The sequence below is a fragment of the Pleurodeles waltl genome, chromosome 12 (assembly GCF_031143425.1).
Source record: "Pleurodeles waltl isolate 20211129_DDA chromosome 12, aPleWal1.hap1.20221129, whole genome shotgun sequence".
Taxonomy (NCBI): Eukaryota; Metazoa; Chordata; class Amphibia; order Caudata; family Salamandridae; genus Pleurodeles; species Pleurodeles waltl.
In genome coordinates this window covers 81,906,722-81,930,540 of record NC_090451.1, presented here as the reverse complement: position 1 = coordinate 81,930,540, position 23,819 = coordinate 81,906,722, and the positions used below count along the sequence as shown (strand labels likewise).

Sequence of the window (23,819 nt, the reverse complement as noted above, 5' to 3'; positions counted from 1 at the left end):
GAATTCTTCTAGCTGTAAAAGGTAGAAGATTAAAAATCTTCCTAAGAGCTCTGATAAGGCCGAAACAGACAAAAGAGATTCTTTTTACTTGCAATTCCATCGTCAAACGAGGATCAAGCAAGAAACCTAGGCTTTTTACCTGCGCCTTTGGAGGAGGCAGACTATTAAAGGCCTCCGAATGCAGTGCCAAAGGAGAGACAGGAGGGCTGTTGCCTACAATCAGTACTTCAGATTTACCATCATTAAATTTAAGCTCAGATTGGGTCATCCAGTCCCCGATATCCTTCCTACAACAGGCTAGATTAGCAGAAGAAGAGTCCCCAGTACTAGAAAGGGATACCACTAACTGGGTGTCATCAGGATAGGTGACCATTGAAAGATTATGGGGAGTGACCACTTTGGCCAAAGATGATAAATAAATATTAAAAAGAGTTGGGCTCAGGGAGGAGCCCTGAGGGACTCTGCAAGTCAGAGGGACAGTATCAGACAAAAAAGAACGATCCAAAACTTGGAAAGATCTTCTTATGAGGAAAGAGGAGAGCCAGGAAAGAGCCATGCCTCCTAACCCTATCTTAGAGAGTCTATTGCAGAGGAGACTGTGATCAACAGTATTGAAGGCTGCACTAAGATCAAGAAGGATGATAGCAGCATGACCCCCTTGATCCAAAAGTTGACGAGCAGACTCAGTCACAGTAAGGAGCGCCGACTCCGTGTTGTGTTGAGCTCTGAAGCCCATTTGAGTGGGATGTAAGAGCTCATGGCTATCAAGATAGCTGGTCAGTTGCAGGTTTACATGTTTCTCCAAGATCTTAGCTAAAATAGGAAGAAGAGCGATAGGTCTGTAGTTCTCCAAAAAGGAGGGATCGAGGTTTGGCTTTTTCAAAAGGGGTTTTATAATAGCATGTTTGAGGGACTGAGGGAGAATGCCTGTAGACAAAGAATTATTGAGTATTTTAGTCAGTGGTGAGACAATAATGTCTGCAGCCCTCAAAAGAATAGAAGGAGGGGCAGGATCCAGGGGGGAGCCAGATTTAATATTAGAGAGTAGTTTAAGAATTAGAGCATATGTGAGGGGTGAAAAATTAGTTAACGAAGTTCCAGCAAGAGGGGGGTTTGTGGCTTGCTCATCTGACAGCTCCTGAGGGGGAGAAGGAGGAAACCCAGAGTATATCTTAGTAATCTTATCCTGAAAATGAGCTGCTAGTAAATTACTATGTGTAGTAGAAGCTTCTATCAGAGAAGCAGGCATAGGAGTTATAGTAAGCTCTTTAAAAATCTGAAAGATTTCTTTCTGGGAGTTGGAAGAATTCTCTATTCTGTTGCTATGATAAGCAGTTTGAGCTGCCTTAATATTATGATGATAAAATCTAATAGCTTGCCTCTAGGCTTCCTTGGCAGAGGAACTATCATTTTTTTTCTCCAGATTATCTCTAGTTTTTTGCAATTCTTTCTAAGTTCTAGTAGAGAAGGAGAGAACCATGGGTTGGACTTATGAGAAGATTTTTTTTATTTGCAATTTAATGGGCAAAACTGAATTCAGGGAGGTAGAGATCCAGCTATCAAATAGATCTATGGCCGCATGAGCCAAACCTTGGATCTGATTCCCAAAATATCTTCAAGAGGGTCCGTGTTGAGAGCTATTTTGTTTATGCTGTTATGTGTAGAACCGCATTGACAATGTATTTTGGGTACTCTGATCCTATATAGCAAAGTATGTTTGTTTTATATGATATGGGTGCTGCCTGAATTTTGTTTACATTTGGATGGAAAGTTTCTTCTGCCCAGGAGGTTCTCCTGTTGAGTGCATTACTTTAAAGGATATAGCTGGCACACAGTCATGAGGCGCTAATGGTGACAAACAATTATTTGCCTAAAATGATGTGCTGTATATGCACATACCAGAATAGTTTATTTTGGGATTCATGATCTATTGTTGGAGTTCCTGTGACCTCGTCCCTCACTGGAGAAAAGCTTCCCCTTATTAAGAGTCTCCTAAAGTTTCTGAAGTGATCCAGCACGGCCAGGCATCTGGTTCCATTTAAGGGAAGGCTTGGGAAATCACAGGTTGCTATTTGGTAAACGATGAGTCATGATAGAAAAGTACATATAAAATCTGTGCGCTTTAGTTATTGTTCAGTGGGACTTTGTTCTCCGAGGATTTGTGAGGGAAGATGCATAGACGCAGAACAGGTTGATGATACTTCTTTCTGAACCATACAGCTCCACACTGAGTTGCCTCTAGGTGCTCCCAGTCTCAGACAGCACTGAAGTGAGAATGAAATAAAGCGCTTCGACAAGTACCAAACAGCATGGTCACACACTGAAGTGGAGTTTCGGAATATACTCTCTTGCTTTTGAAGCCTGAAACTTTGTTTCTCATACTGTGATTACCTCTCCGACCTATTATTGATGTACTCGCAAAGTTATTTACATAGTGTTTATCGTAAAACTCTGATGTGCATCCTTCCCTCTTCGACCTGTGTTGGATCCCCTGCTGCAGCTTTCCTTCTGGGGATGTCCCCTCCCGAACTAGGCAGCATTAGTCAGTCAGTCTCTCTTTTCCTCTCTCCCTCTTTCATTCCCTCTCTCCACCCCCACCACATGCTCCTTCTTTCCCTGGCTCTTCACTCAGAAGTCAACTTAAGTGTTCTTTTGCATTGTGGAAAAAAGAGATTAATCTTTATAGTCGTCTTTCAAACTTCAAAAATATGCATCACAAAAGGTTTCCTATCGACGATTTAGTCAAACTTCCAATCTTCTTGTCAGTTAGACAATAATTTATGGGCAGTGAGAAGTCTTTATGTCAGAGTTTATATACCGTGCAACATCACTTCTCGATGGTACTCCTCAGTGTTTGTAGAAAACATTTTAAAGGATAAAACAAACATTGAAGCCGTTCAATGTTTTTAAGTGCAAGCGGGCTCATCTGGATTTGCTAATGAGGGGCTTTAATAATTTACTGGCCATTTTCTATTTACATGTTGCAAATGAAATCCCAGAGAAGTGATTAAAGTTACTTGCTTTTAGGCTGTGAGCAGCGTCCAATAGTTCGCTTAGAAGTGCTTTAGTGAACATCGTAATCAGTGAATAATTCAATGGTGGCTGCAATGCAATTGGAAGTTCTGTCCCTTCTTTCAGCATTGCCTTTATGTAGACATTTTACCTTAATGCAGAAGTTTTCGGTTTTGCAAAACACATCATCATTTTTCCTTTTGCAAAGCGGTCGTTTTATTTTGCCGGATGTTTGCAATGTTTAAATCCCAGACATAGTTTGTGGAACCGGATTTGCACTTTTCTTGCATTTCCAGAAAGACGCTAAGGGTTATTTATGTCTGCACAACAATATGGGAAAACACCCCAAAACAGCGAGGAGTGCTGCACCGAAGCTGCGGGTAGAGTAGACCAGTGGTTCCCAACCTGTGGTCCGGGGACCCTGGGGGTCCGCGAAGCCTCCTCAGGGGGTCCCTGACTGCTTAGAAAATTAAATCATATTCACAGATTAGGTCCCCAGCTTTCAGTAATGACTCAGTGTGGGGTCCCTGGATTCCAGTAATGATTCAGTGGGGGTCCCTGGGTTCCAGTAATGATAAAGTGGGGTTCCACAGAAGTCAAGAGGTTGGGAACCACGGGGTAGACGAAAGGGAAGTTGGCCGTAAAGTGATATCGAGGCTTGGTAACCTCACACATTGGCATCTGTGTACAGCTTCATTTCCAGTGGCACTCGACCTAGTGTGGCGCCCAACGCTGTGACATTATTAGATATTGCGGCTATATGGTAACTCATCACTGTGTGGCAGAGCAGAGTCATCCCGTGGTGGTATCTTCTGGCTATACGTTCTCGCCTGCTTCTGATTATCTGCGTCGTGTACCATGTGCTGGTGTGAAAGGGTCTTCCAGGGGGCCTGTAGCGCATGGATTCGGAGATGCACCTTGGGTGTCCTGTTGGATGTCTGTGTGTGGTGAAACAAGACTGCCAGCTAGGGAGTGTGAATGTGAAATGCAGTGCTTAATTTGCGTTGATGGTTGCCGGTGCTGGGCACCCAGCAAGAGAGAGAGAAAAGCAGAAGAGGGAGCATGGAGGAGGCAAAGAAAGGTGGGGAAACGGCGACAAACTGAGAAGGCCGGGACGAAGAAGAGCCTGCCAGAATGAGGTAAAGAGGCTTACAGGGTAATCGAAGAAAGAGGCATGGGCTGGTATCGAAACAAAGCAACCTTTGTATTCAGCACTGAAAGCAGGCTGCTATGGAAATCTTTAGCTCCATTCTCTGTACTTGTTTGTTTTTCTTTTTGTCTACCTACTGGTTTTTTTTTTGGTTTTTTTATTTTACAAATTAAGCATGGGCGTGTTGGTCTAATGTGTAACATCTCATGCTTGTGCACGTCAGGTCATAGTGAAGTCTTAGAATTTACACAACCTTGTAAAGTTAGACATATTTCACACAACCCTGTAAAGTTAGGCCTAATTTACACAACCTTGTAAAGTTAGGCATTTTGCACACAACCTTGTAAAGTTAGGCATATTGCAGAAAACCTTATAAAGTTATGCATATCGGACACAACCCTGAAAAGTTAAGCCTCTTGCACACAGTCTTGTAAAGTTAGGCATTTTGCACACACCGCTGTAAAGCTAGGCATATTGCACACTACCCTGTAAAGTGAGGCATATTTCACACAGTCCTGTAAAGTTAGGCATATTTCCCACAACCCTCTAAAGTTAGGCATTTTGCACACAACCTTGTAAAGTTAGGCATTTTGCACACAACCTTGTAAAGGTAGGCATTTTGCACACAACCTTGTAAAGTTAGGCATTTTGCACACAACCTTGTAAAGTTAGGCATTTTGCACACAACCTTGTAAAGTTAGGCATTTTGCACACAACCTTGTAAAGGTAGGCATTTTGCACACAACCTTGTAAAGGTAGGCATTTTGCACACAACCTTGTAAAGCTAGGCATATTGGACACAACCCTGTAAAGTTAGGCATTTTGCACACAACCCTGTAAAGTTAGGCATATTGCACAAAACCTTGTAGTTGGACATTTTGCACACTGCCCCGTAAAATTAGGCATATTGAACACTACCCTGCAAAGAAAGGTATTTTACACATTACCCTGTAAATGTAGGAATATTGCAGCCATCATTTACATCTAAAGAGCAATGTAACTCTTGAAACAAAAGTCATAGTCTGTGACATTAGCAGAACCTGAGCAACATTTTAAAGGCTGCGGGTTTTGCCTAGAACGCTGGAATAAGATTGGAGTGTGTACCCGAAGCACCTTCAATACGCCAGACAGGTCCCAAAGGTGGGTGATCTCCAATTGGGCGAGCTCTAGCTAGGTCTTGACATAAATAGTATCCAGACCGGGAGACTGCAGATGCCATGCAGTACTGAATGTGTGCAGGTGGTAGTACTGGCCCTCATGTTGTTGGGACCAGGACTTATTTTTCGTCATCGCATTTTGACGCTGAGAAAGGCATAAAAGGCAGAAAGACGGGGTAAAGGAACCATAGGAAGGCATTGTGTGGGCTGTCAGAGCAGGGTATCCAAAGTCTTTTGAAAGGACATTGCCTCTTTTGGTCTATTGAGGGCATTTTGGGTTTTTGCGTCAGTCCCCCTGTACAAGATTCATTGAATCCCCCACCACCATCCTGGTCCCCAAAGATGCGGATCCGGGATAAATGCTCAAAACGAAGACAAAGGGTAGGATCCAAATAGAAGTGCAAGTGCTCTGTTGGACTAGACTTAAATGTTCTTGGTTACCAGTGCTTCATTCCTCTGTTACATCCATTCTTCACCACCATAAAACTGTTTTGATGCTCACTGTGTTTTGCTCTACACTGCTTTCTAATTCATTTAGTTCCCAACTATCCTGTTCACCCCAAAATTATCACCTACATTACCCATTAACCATCTGCAGCTTCTGGATTCAGAGTTTTGTTTGATAAAGACCCATCACCATAACCCCTTACTTCTCGCTTTTGATGTCTGCTGTGCTCTTTGGAGCTTTAAAAGTAGGCTTATGGAGCATCTCATGACATTGAAGCACACAAATACCTAAAGACACCAATCAAAACCACATTATCAACAAGCCTCGCTTCAGACTGTACCACATATACTATTGTTCTTTTATTGTGGTCACTGCTCAGAAATGAAGGTCTCTGTAGATGCTTTAGTTATCCACTCTTGTTTGTTACCAAACACGACTACTTTACATAGTAAGGACCTCGTCCACGCCTATGCACGACTTTTCTGCAAAATTGTCAATGTGTTCTGGTCAGATAAATTCAAGAGAGAAAGCAGGAATGATACATTGTCTGGTAAGAGTGAGGCTATTAACGTAGAGTGGTGGAACCAAGAATAAACATCCTTGGTATTCAGCAATCCCACTGGTTGGCAGCACTGATAGCAGACCTACAGGAAAAGGTTTTGGCTCTTGCACTTTATTGTTTTTTTTTTGTTGTTGGAAGTTTTGCCCGGATGCCACAGTGGGTCACCAAACCCTTGGCAGGCTACTGCTGAACTGGAGCAAGAGTGACCAGGCGTACCTCACATCACTCTGTCGCAGGAGCCCCTTCACAAGGTCCTAAGGTTTATTTCGGATCCCAGATTCCCTTGCTAGGCCATGTGCAAACATCATGCTATCATCGCTTCTATCTTTCCCCTCTGACGTCTCAGTTTCACTTCTTTTTTGGATGGGAAAGACTTTTCAGGGATAGAAAATCCAAGCTCTTTTATATGGTCATGTAGTGTTACTGCGAAGGAGACTTTGCTTTTAGAGACTTTGGTTATGTTTATGTCAGCAGCGCAGATACAGAATATTGATCAGCGCCTTTGGAAGAAGGTCCTGGGAATCGCAATGGACAGCATTGACTCTATATAAACCCATCACACAGTCGGAGATGATGTTTGTGGACACATGGGACAATGTGAAGTCCCTGTCCTTAGCATCCAAGCTCAGCTGGTGGAGACTGCCACTAGCCTTTGGATCCTCACCCCATGGTCACCCAGGACTGCAGCACAGGGCATGCAAAGAATAGAGGAGAGTTTGAGCCTTGCTACCTACCGGGCGGTGCTTCAGGTGGCTCAGGGTCACCAGCACCCTCTGTACTCTGTGGCCAAGGCTTATCTCTTGTATTCATAGATCAAAACTTTAGAACAGGCTTGACCATTCGAGGCTGTACGGTACCAGTAAATGGAAGCAGGAGGGCTTCTCTCCCCCTAACCCCGCCCGGGTGGGCCCTATTGAGAAACTGTTTCCTATGAGTAGGTTTGACATACTCCTATCTTACTACTAAACTTCAAGTGTAAGCAATGTGTACTTCTGTTACTCGTGGAACTCTGTAGTGGGCCGGAGGTACTCACTTAATTGTAAATAAAGTTCCAGGTGAATGGCGCCTTCTGTCCCTCCTCCCTCCCCCCTCCCCCCTCCCATCTGTGATTCCCTCCTCCTTGCAGGTGGTTCACCTGTTGGTAGATTCCGGTCCTCTCCACTGACTTTCTGAAGCATACCTACAGTTACATTCCGGCACGTAGGTAGTAAGGAGAGGGCACACAAGTACTGAGTGGAGTTAGATTCATATAGTACTGTGTTTAAAGAATATTAAAGGAATGAAACGGTTTTCTGTAGCAAGAAAACTCACACGAATATAGTTCAGTGACCCCCTCCGTGGGGTGCAGGAGGTTACTTCTGTAGTGTTCACAGTGCACTGTGTGCTTAGCATTTGCACGAGTGCTGGTGATTTGCACCATAGTAATTCCATGAGTCTTTGTTTCTTTGGGAGGGAGCGTTCTACATTAACAAATATACACCCACTCAAATACCTGAAATACTATATAACTGTGCTAATTGAGCAATGTTTAGTGACGTGTTCTGGGCGTGAAGTTATTTATCTGGAACCTCAAGACCTGGGATCCAATCCTGGCTTGACCACATGACCAAAGAGTATTGCCTATGTCCACATGCATCAATTCGTGAGCTTATGTAATACGGATATGCAAAAAAAAAAAAAAAACCCTCTCTAACCTATTGCCTTTGTTACATGCGCCTCCCCATCACAGCTTGTTCTATGTAACTCGGCCTCGCCCGATCCATGTAATCCACATGCATCATAGAGTGATGTGTGGTATCTTGTGCAGGGTATACCCCTGCTACAGTGCATATGTTTTGTGTATAGTGCTGTGCCCCTCCTTTGCCCAAGACCCTTGCCGTACCAACATGAAAACGAAGTTTCAGCCCAGGGGCGAAATTCATAAATTGGACAGGCCACTTTGCAAGGAAGACACAAAACCCCTCTTTACTGCTCGGTACAGGAAAGTAACTGAAGGTGGCCGGTGGCCCTCTGTTCTGTGACCGACAGTCTGGAACCCTCTGCCTTGCAGACACTCTTATTTTACAAGCCTTTCCATCTACCCACATTCATTCAGTGTCGAAATTACGGACAAAAGCTACCCGCTACCAGCCCAGTAGCGGACATCCGGCTGGAGTTACGGAGTGTCCGTGTAAATGACGGACAGGTGGCCACCCTCTGTGCACAGGTGCCTCTATCCTACGTGCACAGCTGCGTGGGACTCTATGGGGCGGGGGTGCTGTTGTCCGTCATTTCGACACTGTCACTTTTTACAGCTTTCTGGCATGTTGTACAACCTGCAGGTATGAGAACTTGCTTCAGCACAGCGTCAAAGGTTATTGAGCACTGAATTGAACAGCACACAATAATTTAGGACATTTGAAAAGTTCTAGCGTGTTGCCTTGTTTTGTTCTGCCTTCTATTATTATGGCATTCCCGTTTATTTTCATGTTTTACTGTTTTCCGCTTATATAATTTGGCACTAAGATTTTTACTTACATTGCAGGTTTTCATTTATCCTGGGCATTTTGATGTTTCCATTATCATTGTTTGAGGTGGATACGTATTGGGATTGATTGATGGGTGGATCAGCAGATGCATAGATGGATGACTAGGTGGCTAGAAAGATGAGCGGATGAATAGTGTGGGTATGATGTAGAGGGTATAAATGTGAGGATGGCTGAATAGATGATTGCATTACTTGGGAGGATGAATGGATCTTGAATAATGCATGGGTAGATACATGAATGGATTACTAGCTAGATAAATGGATGGACATGGGTGCCAGCACGGATGAATGAACAGATGGACAGGAGGGTGGGTGGGTTTATGGATGGTTGATGAGATGGGCGCTTGGGTGGATGGGTGAATGAATATGGGTAGATGGAATGGTCTATATGGGTGGATGGATAAATGAATGAATGGATCTTGGTGAGTGCAATGATGGCTTGTTGGAATAATAAATGGATGGATGCTTGGATAATGGATAAAATAGGTTGGATGGATGGAGTTTGCTGGGTTGGTGGATGGATCTTGCTAGGTGTGTGCATGGATGGTTGGATGAATCTGTGTAAATAGATAGACCTAGGTGGGTTGATAGATGGATGGGGAGCTGGGTTGGTGGATAGATGGATGGGGAGCTGGGTTGGTGGATGGATCTTAGTGGGTGCATGGATGGTTATAAGTAAGGATGGATGGGTGGGTGCTTGGATAAATCTGGGTGGATGGATGGATCTCTTGGTGGGTGGATGTATGATGTTGCTGGGTGTATGGATGGATAGCTCAGTGAATAGATGGACCATGGATGGATGGATGGATGGACGGATGGATCAGTGGAAATTTATGGATCCTGAATGGAGGAATGGATACACAGAAGGATGGATGGGTGCTTGGATGGATGGATGGATTTAGGTAGATGGATGGATCTTGGGAGGTGCAGGATGGATGGATGGACGGATGTGAAACTCTTGATGCACACTGTTCACATACTGTTCAATGTATTATTAACCTTTCTGTGAACCTTGGTATTAAATGAGCTGCAGCTTGCTGTTATCAGATAGAGGGTGAGGGCTTCTGGCTTGGACATTGATATAAAGATGGTGCTGGTACACATTGAAAGGTTTGTGAGCAATGCTAGAGGTAGTTTCAAAGCCTTCATTCAGGCACATAAACGTGTTCTCTAAATTTCTTGTGACACAATCTAAGTGAGCATTTGGCAGCGGTAAAGTAAAACTACAGATACCACATTGTTAAAGGGGGTTGTTACTCTTATGTGTCACAACCAAAATAAGCCAATTCCTTGTAAAATACTCTTGCACCTGGTTCTGTAATATTTCAGCTGCATCAAGTAGGAAGGTAGAATTTAGCTAAGACCCTGTTGACATTTTATGGCCAGGAAATTCTTTATAAAAACCTCAAATTAGCAAAGGGGAAGTAGAAGACTTGCAGATATTGAATTGCGCTAAAAATATCTGGTCCAACTTTAGAGTTACATTCTGGCAGCCAGTGTAGCTCTCTTGAATGTCTTCCTGAGGTGGGTTGCCCACATCTCCACTAATTACACAAACTATTTGTAACTTGAGCCTAATGTTCATTATCTGTTGTTCATCTGACAACCAGAAATTGTCCACAATTTCAGCACTATTCTCTATGGCACGCCAGTCCAAGTCACATGATGAAAAACAGCAGACTTGTCTATTGTCCATACCTGATTTTATATGAATGACCTTTGTTTGTTATTTTGATGCTGCTTCTTGACAGGCAATCATATGTCTCACTACATCCTTCAGTCACCTCCATTGACTGTGGCCACAGTATGTATGGTGACTTTGCATTGGTAGATACGTCGGCCAGCCAGTCCTAGAACTTTCTACACAGCATGCTACTTGCAAAGCGATCCTGTAAGTCCTTGCTATTTGTGAGATTATTGGCTTTCCAGCTTGTCTTTATCTAATTGATGGCCACTTTTCTTCCTGAGATGCACTGGACTTATTTTTGATCCTTGTTCTTCTAAAGAGTCAACTGATCTGTGAAGTGATGACTGGATCTAGGCCCAACCTAGATCTACCCTGGCCAGCCCGATGGGCGAGCCACAGAAGCGAATCAGCCCCTGCTCGACCTCCACAAGCACCAATACACAGCCAGAGCTTGCCAAGGTGTGCCACTCGTTTGGATGCTCTGTCTTTTCAGTTCCTGGCTTGTCTGCTGAGGCTTCTCTCCAGATGCACCATAACACTTTTTCTCCGACAGGGAGATAATATTTAATGACCTCAAATTCAAGCGTGAGGAAATAAGTCGCTTCAGAATTCCACACTGATCAGTAGACAGCATTGCGAGGACAGAACATATGTCACTTACTTTTTATGACAAGGACTGGCTGCCAGTGAGAAGTGAATTTATTTTAAGGCACTGACACAGGTGCAAAATGTTGTTACGGGTCAGCACCTACATGCTTGTATAGTTACGATACTACCTGACACAGCAAAACTCCCCATCCTTGCCTGAATGTCAAACAGTTATGACCACATTACAAATTATACTCATTAGGACTGTTATCATCAATCAATCAATCAAAAAAATTTATAGAGCGCGCTACTCCCCCGTGAGGGTCTCAAGGCCGTGGGGGGCAGTGGGGAGCGCGGATCAGTGTTGGGGGGCAGGAGGGTCACTGTTCGAACAACCATGTCTTGAGGTTCTTTCTGAAGAGCAGGAGGTCTTTGGTTTTGCGAAGGTTGGTGGGGAGGGAGTTCCAGGTTTTGGGGGCGAGGTAGGAGAAGGACCTGCCTCCTGTGGTGGTGCGTTGGATGCGGGGGACTGTGGCTAGGGCGAGGTCGGCTGATCTGAGCTTGAGTGTGGAAGTTCACTCTCTCGTTGACGTGGTTTGGGCCGGTGTTGTGGAGGGATTTGTGTGTGTGGATGAGGATCTTGAAAGTCATTCTCTTGTATATGGGGAGCCAGTGAAGGGATTTGAGGTGTGGTGAGATTCGTTCGTGGCGGGGAAGGCCAAAGACGAGGCGTGCCGCTGTGTTCTGGATTCTCTGGAGTTTGAGTTTGAGTGTGGTGCCGGCGTAGAGGGCGTTACCGTAGTCAAGTCTGCTGCTGCTGATGAGTGCGTGGGTGACTGTCTTCCTGGTCTCTGGGGGAATCCATTTGAAGGATTTTTTTAGAGTGCGGAGTGTGTGGAAGCAGGAGGAGGTTAGTGCATTGATTTTCTGTGTCATGGAGAGGGAGCGGTCCAGGATGATGCTGAGGTTGCGTGCGTGGTTTGCGGGGGTGGGTGCAGGGCCTAGGACGGTGGGCCACCAGGAGTCGTCCCATGTGGTTTTGTTGGGGCCGAAGATGATCTCGGTTTTGTTGGAGTTGAGCTTGAGGTGGTTAGTGGTCATCCAGTTGGCGGTGTCGAGGAGAGCAGCGTGTAGGTTGGTTTTGGCGGTGGTGTGGTTGCGGGTGAGGGAGAGGGAGAGGATGAGTTGGGTGTCATCTGCGTAGGAGAGGATAGTGATTCCGTGTGCTCAGAGGATGTTTGCTAGGGGGGTCATGGTAGTGTCCTCTCCAGGGTGCATAGTTGGTAAAGTCTCCATTGATATGGTAGAGTTATCTATCAAAGTTAGTGGTGATTGTTCATTTTTCAACAGAAACATACACATTCAATTACTAAGGAAAAGTCCACAGTATGCTTTAGGGTTCTTCAAAAGAAAAATGTGGACATGAACTGAGGGCAATTTGAAGGGCATAGCATCAAGAAAATAGTAATTGTGCTTTCCAAATGTGTTAACATACCGTTGCTTCAAAATTGTGGTCAAATAGGCAGTGTGGGAAAAGTGTTTGTGGTGTCAAATGGTGCACAGTGGCTTGGGGGGTGTGGTGCACTGTGCCACAGATTCTTGTTAACTGAGCTGAGGGTGATGGCGGAGTATACTGAGGGTTATAGTTCAGTGTGCTCAGGGTGCACTATTTTTCTGGTGGTAGAGCATTGGACTGTGCGTGATGGTGCAAAATGACATTGGTGGGGTTCCACTAAATAGTGAGTTTTGGTGCCCTTTGCTAAGGGTTTGGTGCACTGTTCTGAGTGTGGTGGTGCAAGCCTAAGGTTGTAGTTGAATGTACGGTGGTGCACTCTTCTGTAAGTGGTAGTGCCCTGGGCTACTTGGGCTGGTGCCTTATACCATTGGTTGTGGTACATAACATAGTGCGTAACATGCACTCTGTCTTCATGGTGGTATGCTGTTTTGGCACAGCTCTGGTTTGATGATCGAAGTGAACTTATGTGGGATTTTTTAAAATTCTTGTATGTGCTCCTCTTCTGCATCTCATTCAAGTTTTTAAGTTTGACCTGTAATTAGTTCAGCTTCTTCAGCCAGTAACTATTCTCCCAGGAACCTACTGCTATTGAGGCAAGACATTGTCAATTGAATCTCTGATTTGATTACATAAGTACTAGATCCACGTTTTTATTGGCTGATGAATGTATTCGACTGCTTCCTTTGAAAAGGATGAGGGACTACTTTACTACCGAAAAATAAACACTGTCATCGCACATTTATTTTTTTAATCTCATTCATGCACTGTTTATACAAAGTGATCTAATTTTAATTGCTGTGCACTGCAGTATACATTTTTATTCCATTGTCCGCTCTCGTATGTCAACATCAAGCCAGTTGGCTTTGCTAATGCTTGTACAGGTCCTTAAAGTTACCACTGAGTCTAGGCTGATGGATGCAAAGGTAGACCAAGTAACATGGGGGTAGGTTGTCTAAAACCATACACTTATTTTATCAGTAACATTCACAATGAAATACACACACAAACAGATTATCTAACTCCTTCAAATGTGATCTAGTCAATTAGTTGCAAGTGCACTCCCTTGCTGCTTGTAGTGCTACAGTACTGATTATGAGCTGGAAGTCCATATTCATCAACAGAGCACTACCTCAGTAAAATATCATGGTGTGTGTATGTTTGCTAGTTTTTTTAAATCTTTAAATAAGTCCAGTCATGTGAATGTTTGGTTAGCACTGCTATGTGTTATGCAAGCCGAAGAACATAGAACTATTTTACATACTTTCATAGTATCGATTGAGCTATTCTGATGTGTCCATAAAACTGAATTTTTGTCCTGAATTTTTGGCATGAATATTTACGCCTTATCCTGAACTTTTACAGTCACTACCCAGAATTTTCCGTGAAACTGACCCCTCCCAGGCAGTCGGGAAAGGGAAGAAACCTGCATCTGTGCTCATAGGTCAGACACACGGAGGCCCTGGTACAGAGGGACACAGATTAGCAAGTGCCCAGGCATAGAGGCCAGCAGACCTACAGGCCACAAGGACGTGCACACTGGACTGCAGGCATGTAGGCACAAGCTAACAGACATGTCAGCACCATGAATACACAGGAGCAAACATAAGGCTACTATATACTGCTATTCACGCACAGACCAGCTTCTTAAACCACATGTAAAACGCATGTTCCTATTGGCTTTGTCAGTGCTGGGTAAGACCGGGCTTCTGTTTTGCAGCCTTCCGTGTAAGATGTGATTCTTGCGGGGGACACATAGCTTCGAACAAGGATCCCCTTTTGAGGCGCGGCGCGCGCCGGGCACGAGAACTCCTCCGTATCCGGGGAAGGTTCTAACCGGAAGTGTTATCGGGGAGGCCGCGAGCTGCACGGACGCCTCAGGGTTACTGCAGGGCGTCCTGGGCTCGCCTCCGGCAGACAACGAGGGCAGATGTGGGGAGAGCTGGGATGCTGGCATGTGGCCTGGCCATCCCTCCCACCTGTGAGAAGTAACATCCCTTTTCTTGAGGGTTATATTTTCGCCAACACCAAAATACGCCAATACTGTGAGACCTAAAAAAAAAGCTTTGGCCAAAGCCAGTAGGTCAAGCGTCCCATTGGGAAAAACCTGTGTATGGAGCACAACAATATGCTTTGTTTGTCTGAGATTATGGCCGTAGTAGTTGGAAAGAAAAGTTTAACGGCATGTACGTCTACTCTTAATGTATATGTTTCACAGGTGTTAATGCAAGGGAATCCAGTGAACCCCCCATGCCAGATTTTCAAGGTAATCTGTGACCACGAAGAGGAGTTCCATTTAAAACATATGTGTGTTCGTTAATGTGATGTGGATCTCCTGAGAATCTGGCCCTCCTCGCCATGTGTGATGCCCCTACTACAAAGGAGCTACTCCAGACTTGCTCCTCCACACCATCTGTGATAGATCGCCACTCTGTTATCATGAACTTTTTCTTTCAACGTTAGATGTTGATAGTGCTCTGCCTCTTTTCATTTCAAAACTCGTCTGGCATGTAGTGATGCATGCGAAGGTCAAAAAAGGCACCAGTGTTGCATGCAGCAGACATAATTAGATTGGCACTAATTATGGAATTAGTGTCCCATATTATTTAAGTAGGACAGTGATTTCCACTTAAGAGAGCTAAAGCATTCATTAACAGATCCCAAAAAGAGCAGCTAACGACTGGAATACACAGCGCAAAATACACCTTTCGTACACTTCTGTGACCATTCCTCAGTGAGTAACTAAATGAAGTACATATATTGGCGCTGGTCTCTAAACTGAATCACAGCAAACGCTTATTAGGGTGAAAGCCCTGGGCCTGCAGCTGGTTTCCACCCAGAATTAAAACACAGGTGTAAGAAGCGGATGTGGACGCTTTCACTGAGGAACTGGTACCTTTTTAGCTTCTATAAATTTAGGCAAAAAGTCATACATTTTAATTATTGAAGATTACAATCTGGAGTTTCCTTATTTAAACCATGTCTGCGCATCAGCCCGTGCCTTGACTAGGAGGGGAGCTTTCAAAATGCTACAAGGTGTGGTCAGTGTAGGTGTTGGGAGAAAACTCACCCATCCACGTGATCTTGTGGTGGGCATGTTTGAATATTTCCTATTTCTTCTTCCCAAAGAAGCCATTGGCTCCTTGAATGTCGAACTGAAATCAAATTATTTTGTTATGAGGTATGCCATCCAAACTTTGTTTTAACAGAAGGACATGCTCTAAAAAGACCATAAAGAGCTGTGAATAGGTGTTCTTGCGCATCAGAATGTAGTGAGTTTTTTGGGGGTATTTCTTGCAAACAATGCATACAGAGCACATTATAAGATGCTGGTCTGCAGTGTTATTCAATCTGGAAAGGCCATCAGTTGTTCTGAAGAGAAACTGCTAAATACTTATTTGTCTCTTGCATTAAACTGGTTTTGTTGTCAGCCACACTTGCAATCTCATCCTGTTTTTATTTTCTGCTTCTATTCAGTTCTCAAGAAACGACTTGTCAAGCTGGTTGTGAACTTTCTCTTCTACTTCCGAACAGATGAGGAAGAGGTAGGGTTTTCAGACTGCTCGTAAGTGGTCTTGGGCGAATGTGTGACAGCCTTGTGGTGGGAGGTGGCACGTTGACTGAGGCAGTGAGTGACTAAAGATTAGTTTCTTCTCTGAGAGGAAGATAGTATGTTGGGTCCCAGGTTGGATTAAACAAGTGCATGAGAGTACAGATTATGCAGATTCGGCATATTTGAAGAAAACAAAAAAGCCTACCCGGGCATCTTGTCATTGTGACCAGTCTGGCATTGCTCTTTGGGTGAAAAATTACCATCTTACCAGAAGGCATCTCTAAATATAGCTGACTTGCCTTTGCTGGTCTTGGGGCGGTCCGCAAAGACCTACAAGAGGTCCTAAATCTGACAGGCGGTTTTCCCATGGCGTAAGTGTTAGATGTTAGTCTGTAGGATGGTTAATAGAGCTACCTGTAGATGGACCGAGGTCCCATAGTGTGAAAGTTATTGTACTGGACAGCTGTCTGCAATGTGAATAAACTAGTCATGAACAGCTGTTCTCAGTGTGTATGTTAGTTTAAGGACAGTTGCTTGGGAGTATGAGCATTATTTTGATTTCACACTGACGTGACCCTAGCAAGATCCTGAGAAGGACACTTTTCTCTGAATGATCATGGACTTACAGCAGTACATTAAGCATAGATTCTCTGCCACATAACTTCATATAATGCTGTTTCTCCTGCAGCCTATCGGAGCCTTACTGCTGGAGCACTGCAAGACCACCCAGGAAGAGGACAACAGCTTTTCCATCTGTGAGTTTTGACGTTAACGTTTTAATCTGTTTTAAGTTCTCAGTTTCAGAAGCAAAAGATTTACTGACACACTGTAAATGTTTATTTGCAAAATGACACTAGATCACCGTGATGCAGTGAACTATCAGAACTATTTGTTTCTCTGTTGGGAAAAAAAGGTGTGCCTTGTTCACACAGGGCCAGCTTGTCACCGTGATTTGTAAGTGCACACAATCTGGTAACCAAAGTCCTGTCTTCCGTAAACAGTGGGATATTTATGGTACATCGTCGACAGCAATCAAAAAGGTGTATGAGCATAGATAAAGGGCTGCAGCACACAATGCTGCTGGGGCACTAAAGAATTGTGCCAAGGTTACTCTGCAAGTGTGGATAAGAAGAGAGACACAGATGTGAGGATAGGTACCACAAGGTAGAGGTTTTTGGGAATGGCCTGCTTCGAGAACGTCTACATAGCTTGTGATAGAGACTAGATAACACGGTTTGTGGTGTGGTTGGGGACCACATGGTAGAGGTCTGTGGGAATGGCCTACTTTGGGAACTTCTGCATAGCCTGTGATAGAAACTAGATAACACGGGTTGTGGTGTGGTTGTGAAAACCCTCTGAAAAGACCACTTGGGACTAAATAAGTTACCCTGCCTACAGTTGGGACTAGCATCAACTGCAAGTCCATGTGTAATAATCGGTTCCAAATGTCTACATAGATTATATAATTTCATTGGGGGGAAAAAAAAAAAAAAGTTAAAGGGAACCTGAGGTGAGCTGCGGTTATAAGACTTGAATGTATGTTTGAAAAAGCCTCGGAAATTCACTCGAAAACACGCTTGAATTGCAGTTACGGTTACAAAACCTAAAACCACTGGAATTCGCAATTTGTGGTTAGGACTGCAATCCACAGCTTGCATAAAACCATAGATTACACACCGAGTAGCAATGCTTATGACTTTAAACTTAACACAACAGATGCAATTACAAAAATTGACCATATTCTTACAAACGAGATTAAATATAACATTGCTCTTAACACTTTCAAATGGATGACTATAAGTGTATCAATTATTTGAGTCTGTGTTGTAAATAAATTATTTTTTTGTAAACTTGTGTTAATTATTGGTATAAATAGTGTGAGGTCAAAAGCATTACTTTCTGTGTTCTTTGTTGTTTTTCAAGTTATGGATTGTGGCCATAACCAGAATGTGCAAATATCAGTGTTTTTATTTTTTATTTTTTTTTATTTTTTATTATATAACCACAACTGCACTTTAACTGCCAGATTCCATGAATTTCCACTTTATTTTCTAAATTTACAGTACCGTCCCATAACAGAAGCTAACCATAACTTCACTTTTTAACTTTGTTTTGCCAGAGATGTTTTTGATTGTATACCACATCCAGCAGTTTCGTGCAGTTACACCTGCTGCACATGCCTTCTGCTGTGTGTGGCTAAGGGTGGCAAGGAGTCTGGACTATAGCAGGGCCCTGTCCCCAGCCCACCGCAGACGGGCCAACCTGAGCAGAACATGGCCGAAGACAGCGCGCTGTGGAGCTTTGCCAAGCACAAATTCTTCAAGAACCTTTTTAAGGATTTGCGAATGCTGCGCTGGTTTTGAGAGTCCTGAGACCCCAGTGAGGGTCTAGGATTCTCCAGTCCTGCACAGGATTCCGGAATCCTATAATAAATATCTTTTAATATTAATTTTTAGGCTGGGAGGTGGCCGTTCAGGCTTCCCCCACATCAGCGATGGATTTAGGGTAGCCTCAACCTGTGCGATGGCCATATCAGAAATTCCTGTGTAACTGCCAACCAATTAGAATTCAGCAGTTTCACTAATCCACAATGGACAAGGAAGAAAAAGCTCCCCTAGTCCAATGGTGAATTTAACTTTGTAGTATTTGTGAACGCACAAAATATCCATGTATTAACGGTCCAGAGCAGTGCTTAATTTGTGCTTGTTGTTTCCGGTGCTGAGCACCGGCACTTATTTTTGAGGGCCGGCGCTTTGTCTTCTGCCTCAAACATTTGCTGTGAACAAAAGAAACGTTTGGGAAAGACGGAGGAAGAGAAAAACGAAAAAGCGTCACGATGAGAGAAAGCAGAAAGCTGCAGGTGTGAGCTGAAGAGGCAGGAAGTGGCTTTAAATGGATTGAAGAGGTCAGAGATGGCATCGGGATTAGGCCGCCTCAGTATCGCATATTTAATTGCAGCAGCCGTGTGTTTGAGAGGAGGGCTTTGAGCACCGGCACCTTTTTATTTACAAATTAAGCACTGGTCCAGAGATCTCTAAAATGTGACCTTGTTCTGCCAAGACCAGGACTCTTTCTAAACACTTATTTCTTTAACTACTGGGTTTACACAAAACCAAGAAACTGCGCTTTGCTTAAGTAAATTTCCACTTTCATGCCGGTTCTAATTCCGTTCAGCTACTATTTCTGTATTGAGGAGCAGAGACTCACATGGGAGGTAAAATGGGGGGGGGGGGGGGGGTAAGTCGCGTTTAGACGTCCCCCCGCCCCCACAGATTTTTGACCCCTGCTTGATGGATTTGAACAAAACGTGCCTAAAATAACCCAAAGTGGATGAATTTTTTGTTCCTCTTTTTGGAAAGTTCTGTACATGTTTGTTGTATTGTATCAAATTTAATAATGACAGAGGTGCTGTTGCCGCTTTTGTGTGTGTGTGTGTGTGTGTATATATATATATATATATATATATATATATATTTTCCACATAAATTCTCCATCGGAAGGGACCTCCGACCCTGCAGGGCGGCTTGAGCTAACGGGGATGGAGTGTCCCGTTGATAAAGACACAAAAGTGCTAAAGCCCAGCTCCTGATAAAAACATTGAGTTTATTCCGTGCTGAAAGTGGCTGCAACACATCTCCCTGACGCGGTTCGGCACTTGTGCCCACCACTGCACGAGTTAGACAATCAGTTTCCTTCAACCATTAACTCCCTTCTCTTTGATGCAATTTCAACCATTGACTCCCTTCTCTTTGATGCAATTTCACTTGTGCGCAGATCTCTACAAAGTAGTTAATTTCATGCCACAGCTGGTAGTCCAATCACTGCTTTAATTTTTACCTTTGTTTTTTTTTTATATTTGCAATGTCAATTTTACTCATTTTTGTTTTGCAAAAATATGCATGTCACATTTAGGTGGTGACAGTTTTACTTTTTAATGCTTTTATACTTTCAGTGCCTCTTGCATATGCTTGAAAAAAAAGTAAAAACAGGCTTGCTAGGCCAGATCCGTTTGTTTGGCCGTCAGTGCTTGTTTTCACTGGTGGTGAGGGGCCCCTCTGTGCATCATCCGCCCCACTAGACTCTTTCCTGCCTAGGGGTCATTGCCCTCCTCCTGCACTTGCTGTTCCTCGGGTTTATTGCTCGTCCTTCAGACCCGGCTGCCCAGCATGGACGTCTCCTACCCACTTCAGCGGGTAGGCAGATTTCTTTAATCGAAAGTGTGGGCCCAGATCCCTCTGGCTTCACCCCAGGAGTTGATTCCTTTGTGGTGCCACCATTGCTGGACCCGTGTGCCCAGCTGGCACACCGTGGACTCTTTCATCAGACAAGGCTGCCTTGATCCGGAGGTATGCGGAGAGTCGCCCAATGTTTCCACTCAAGGCCGCTCGGCCGTCTGTGGGGTGAGCAGCTGCGTTCACTCCAGACCGACTGAACAAAATAGGTTTGTCTCTCACCACGCCCCACGCTCGTCTGAGCTTTGACCTGCCTTGCTCCAGGATATCGTTTGTGCCACGTGGATTGAGCGTGCTTCCTCTTTGTTCACAGCGCTTAGAAGGACGCTGCTGTAACACAATCAGTGTTGTTTTTACTCAGTGCTCCATTCATGCACCTCGGGAGGATGAAAAGCCTCACTGACCCGCAGGTCACGTCAGATGTCAGCTGCGGGCGCCTCGCCTTGAAGTTAACCATTGAAGCGCCAGGATCTGTGTGAACACGTTTGTGCAGGGTCCCTCTGAGATATGCGATTTGTTTGCGATGTTGGGAGGTGTCGACCCAGCAGTTTTATGTCCCAACCTTCAAGTGGTTTGTAGGTACATTAAAGTGCACAGAACCTTCCCCTGTGCAGTGAACATTGAAGTGCAAAGATATGAGCTGCAGTGACCCGTTCCCACCCATCACGGAAGCCAGTGTGTACTTTTGCATGCTCGGTGCTCTAGAACGGTCCAAATGCATTCCTGCGGTTCAAATTGTTGACACAGAATTCATTTTCTTATAGGCGTGGACTCTTCTTGGGCAGCGTGAGCTCTAACAGGTGAGGCTTTGTGGCTGACTACTGAGGTAGAATGCCTCTGCTTCCCCGGGCAGTCAGAAACAAAGAAGGAAGCCATTTAAATGATGGCTGTGCTGTGAATGTGCTCCGCACGCTGTACTTGGCACAGAGAGCATCACCATGGCTTTTCCGGGGAGGCCCAGGCCACCATTCCCCTATTAACCCACGTGGAGACGGCCTTGGCAGGTCAGGTGAAGCACCTTGAGGGCCACCAGGTATTTCCTCGTCCGACTCCCATCGGGGCTAGATGCTTTTGCTGCTTTTGGTTGCTCGCTCTTGGCCAGAGAGCAGTGACTCCCTGGTAGGTGTTGATGCTGGCTGAGGCCTTTTTCGCCTTGTCAGCCATAAAACGTCACTAATAGATCAAGAGTTGTTGGGTCTCATTACATATAATGTGGAAGCCGCTTCAGAGGAAGTTCACCTAAAGAGAAATTATTACTTAGCTTATGTCATCGCTATCCCCTCAACATACTGAAAGACAGCATGGAAATGACAAACTCAAAGCTGTAATTGACAGCTGTGCTACCAAACTCCGGCTTAAAGAAAAACCTGCACCTCACAAGAAGGTGTGAGGGACCAGGGCGGGTTGGACTGCGCACTCTTGGGCATCAAAAGTTTTAACACATTTCATGCTGCAGAAATGAATCCATATCAGCCCGTCAACATGAATGTCTCACAATTTTGTAGGCGCAAGATATGCCTGCGAATGATGAAACTCGCTGCCCGAAGATGTTCCTGGTAGCACAGGAGCAATATCTCTGGCTTTATCACAGGTAAAACGGGCTCCTAAATGGGTTAAAAAAACAATACAATGATATCATTGCCTTTAAGGTGGTTTAGTTACTTCTAGTCTGTAGGTTTGCTCCAGTGATCAACCTCTGGGTACCACCACGGAACCAGTAGCGGCATGGATGTCTTACACTGGGATGCACGCTTCGACTGCCCTTGGTGGTTTACACAAATAGCCAACCCGTGCTTGTTTCTGTCTGATAACTAAGGGGTTGGTGAGTGGTTGATAACACAGGGAGTGAGCATAGCTCTAGGTGTAACTGGGTCCCCACAAAGACTTACTGTCCTACCTTGATGTCCTGGTAATCTCCCATTCTCAACGCGTGGCATCCTGTTGTATCGTAGCGCGAAGGGGGGAAGGCCGCTCCAGGCAACTTGGGCTCCAGCAGTCTGGAACCTCTGGGGGAAGCCCCAAGAGCACAGCATAGTGCTTACCAAAGGTTTATAGGGTAGCACAGTAAGCAGCCCTATGTGTGGAGAATGTTACTGAAGCCACCTTACTCGGGGACCAGATGGAGGGTCTGGATAATGTATAACTTAGTACCAATATTATCCATAGGACATTCGGGGCCTTGGTCACAGCTTGGAGAGCATCACTGGTGCAGACGTTTAGAGCGTCTCAGTAGATCACGGAAGCCAACTCCCAGCGAAGCATGCAGGGGGAGAACTGCCATTGGTGCAGCATGTGCTGGGACACCAGAGGCCGCGGTTCAGTAGCATTTACTAGCTCAAGAGGTGGAATAAGCAGGAGCTGACAAATATTCTTGTTCATTTGAAAATCACCTTTCGTCTTGCGGACAAAATTGGAATGAAGCCTGTAATAAGAGGTACAGTTTAGTTCTATGTCCCAGCAGCCTCCGGAGCTGCCAAGCTCGCACCACAACATTTTCAGTGAAGTAGTCTGCAATCTGATGACCAGTATTCACTCCTGCAGAGGGACAGACTCTCCTAATGTAGTAACACTGCATTGAACTTGATCTAGTTTGATGGGATCAAGGAGGATTTGGAGCTGTTCACGTAGCACATAAGACTGAAAAGAGGCCTGAGGTTCAGGCCCAGGATGGACTCTGCCTGGTCAGAGTTTTATTGATACAGCTAACGAGTGTCCTAGTATGGGTATTGGTGAACTGTATGCTGCCACAAGAAGGCATGCACCAGCCTCAGGATCTTGTTGAAGACGTGGCACTGACTTTATTTTCTTGGTAGTGTTTATTTTTCTTGGTAATGTTGTAAAACAGATCTTGTTCCTGTCTGAAGAGTACTTGGATTTGTGTCTTCTGCGTCCACCAAAAACAACAAGTTGTTATGCAGAACAACTGTAAGCCTTAAAGTCAGAATTCTGAGCTTCTGCAGGAGGATCAATTGGATGTCATTGTAAAGATCCAGGAGGGGCAGAGTCCAGCGCACTTTTTTTCTTACAAGGAAATAGTGATGTATCTTCCTTTCATCCTCTCAGTTTTCACAAATAATCTGCCTTCTTCCTCTTAAAATAATTTGTCAGTTTCAAGATGTTGATGAGATGCATGTTTGGGCAGATGTAGTCCAGATGGAACCAATTTGTGAGCTGTTGCTTTTTGCTTGCGGTGCGTATTGAAATGCCTACAGTCCCAAAGAGACACCAGCGTTCACGGTTCTGATGGCCATGTCATTGAGAATGCCACTTTGGTTTTGCTTTATCTTTGGCACAGTAAGCTTATATTTATATCCCTCCTGGATATCCTCTGGGAGCGAAGAAGTGCAAGAGTGAAGGGCGTGCCACAAATGTAAACTCTATCACATTAGT

General features: G+C 44.5%; 1 protein-coding gene across 2 annotated transcripts in view; it reads left to right on the top strand.

Moving 5' to 3' along the window:
- Positions 1-23,819, top strand: part of PLEKHJ1 (pleckstrin homology domain containing J1) — a 59,746-nt gene that overhangs the window by 6,798 nt on the left and 29,129 nt on the right. For both annotated transcript variants that reach the window (XM_069216699.1, XM_069216698.1), the window contains exons 2-3: positions 16,122-16,189; positions 16,886-16,952. In XM_069216699.1, coding sequence (XP_069072800.1) covers positions 16,122-16,189; positions 16,886-16,952 — 135 coding nt within the window. The remainder of the gene's footprint in view (positions 1-16,121; positions 16,190-16,885; positions 16,953-23,819) is intronic.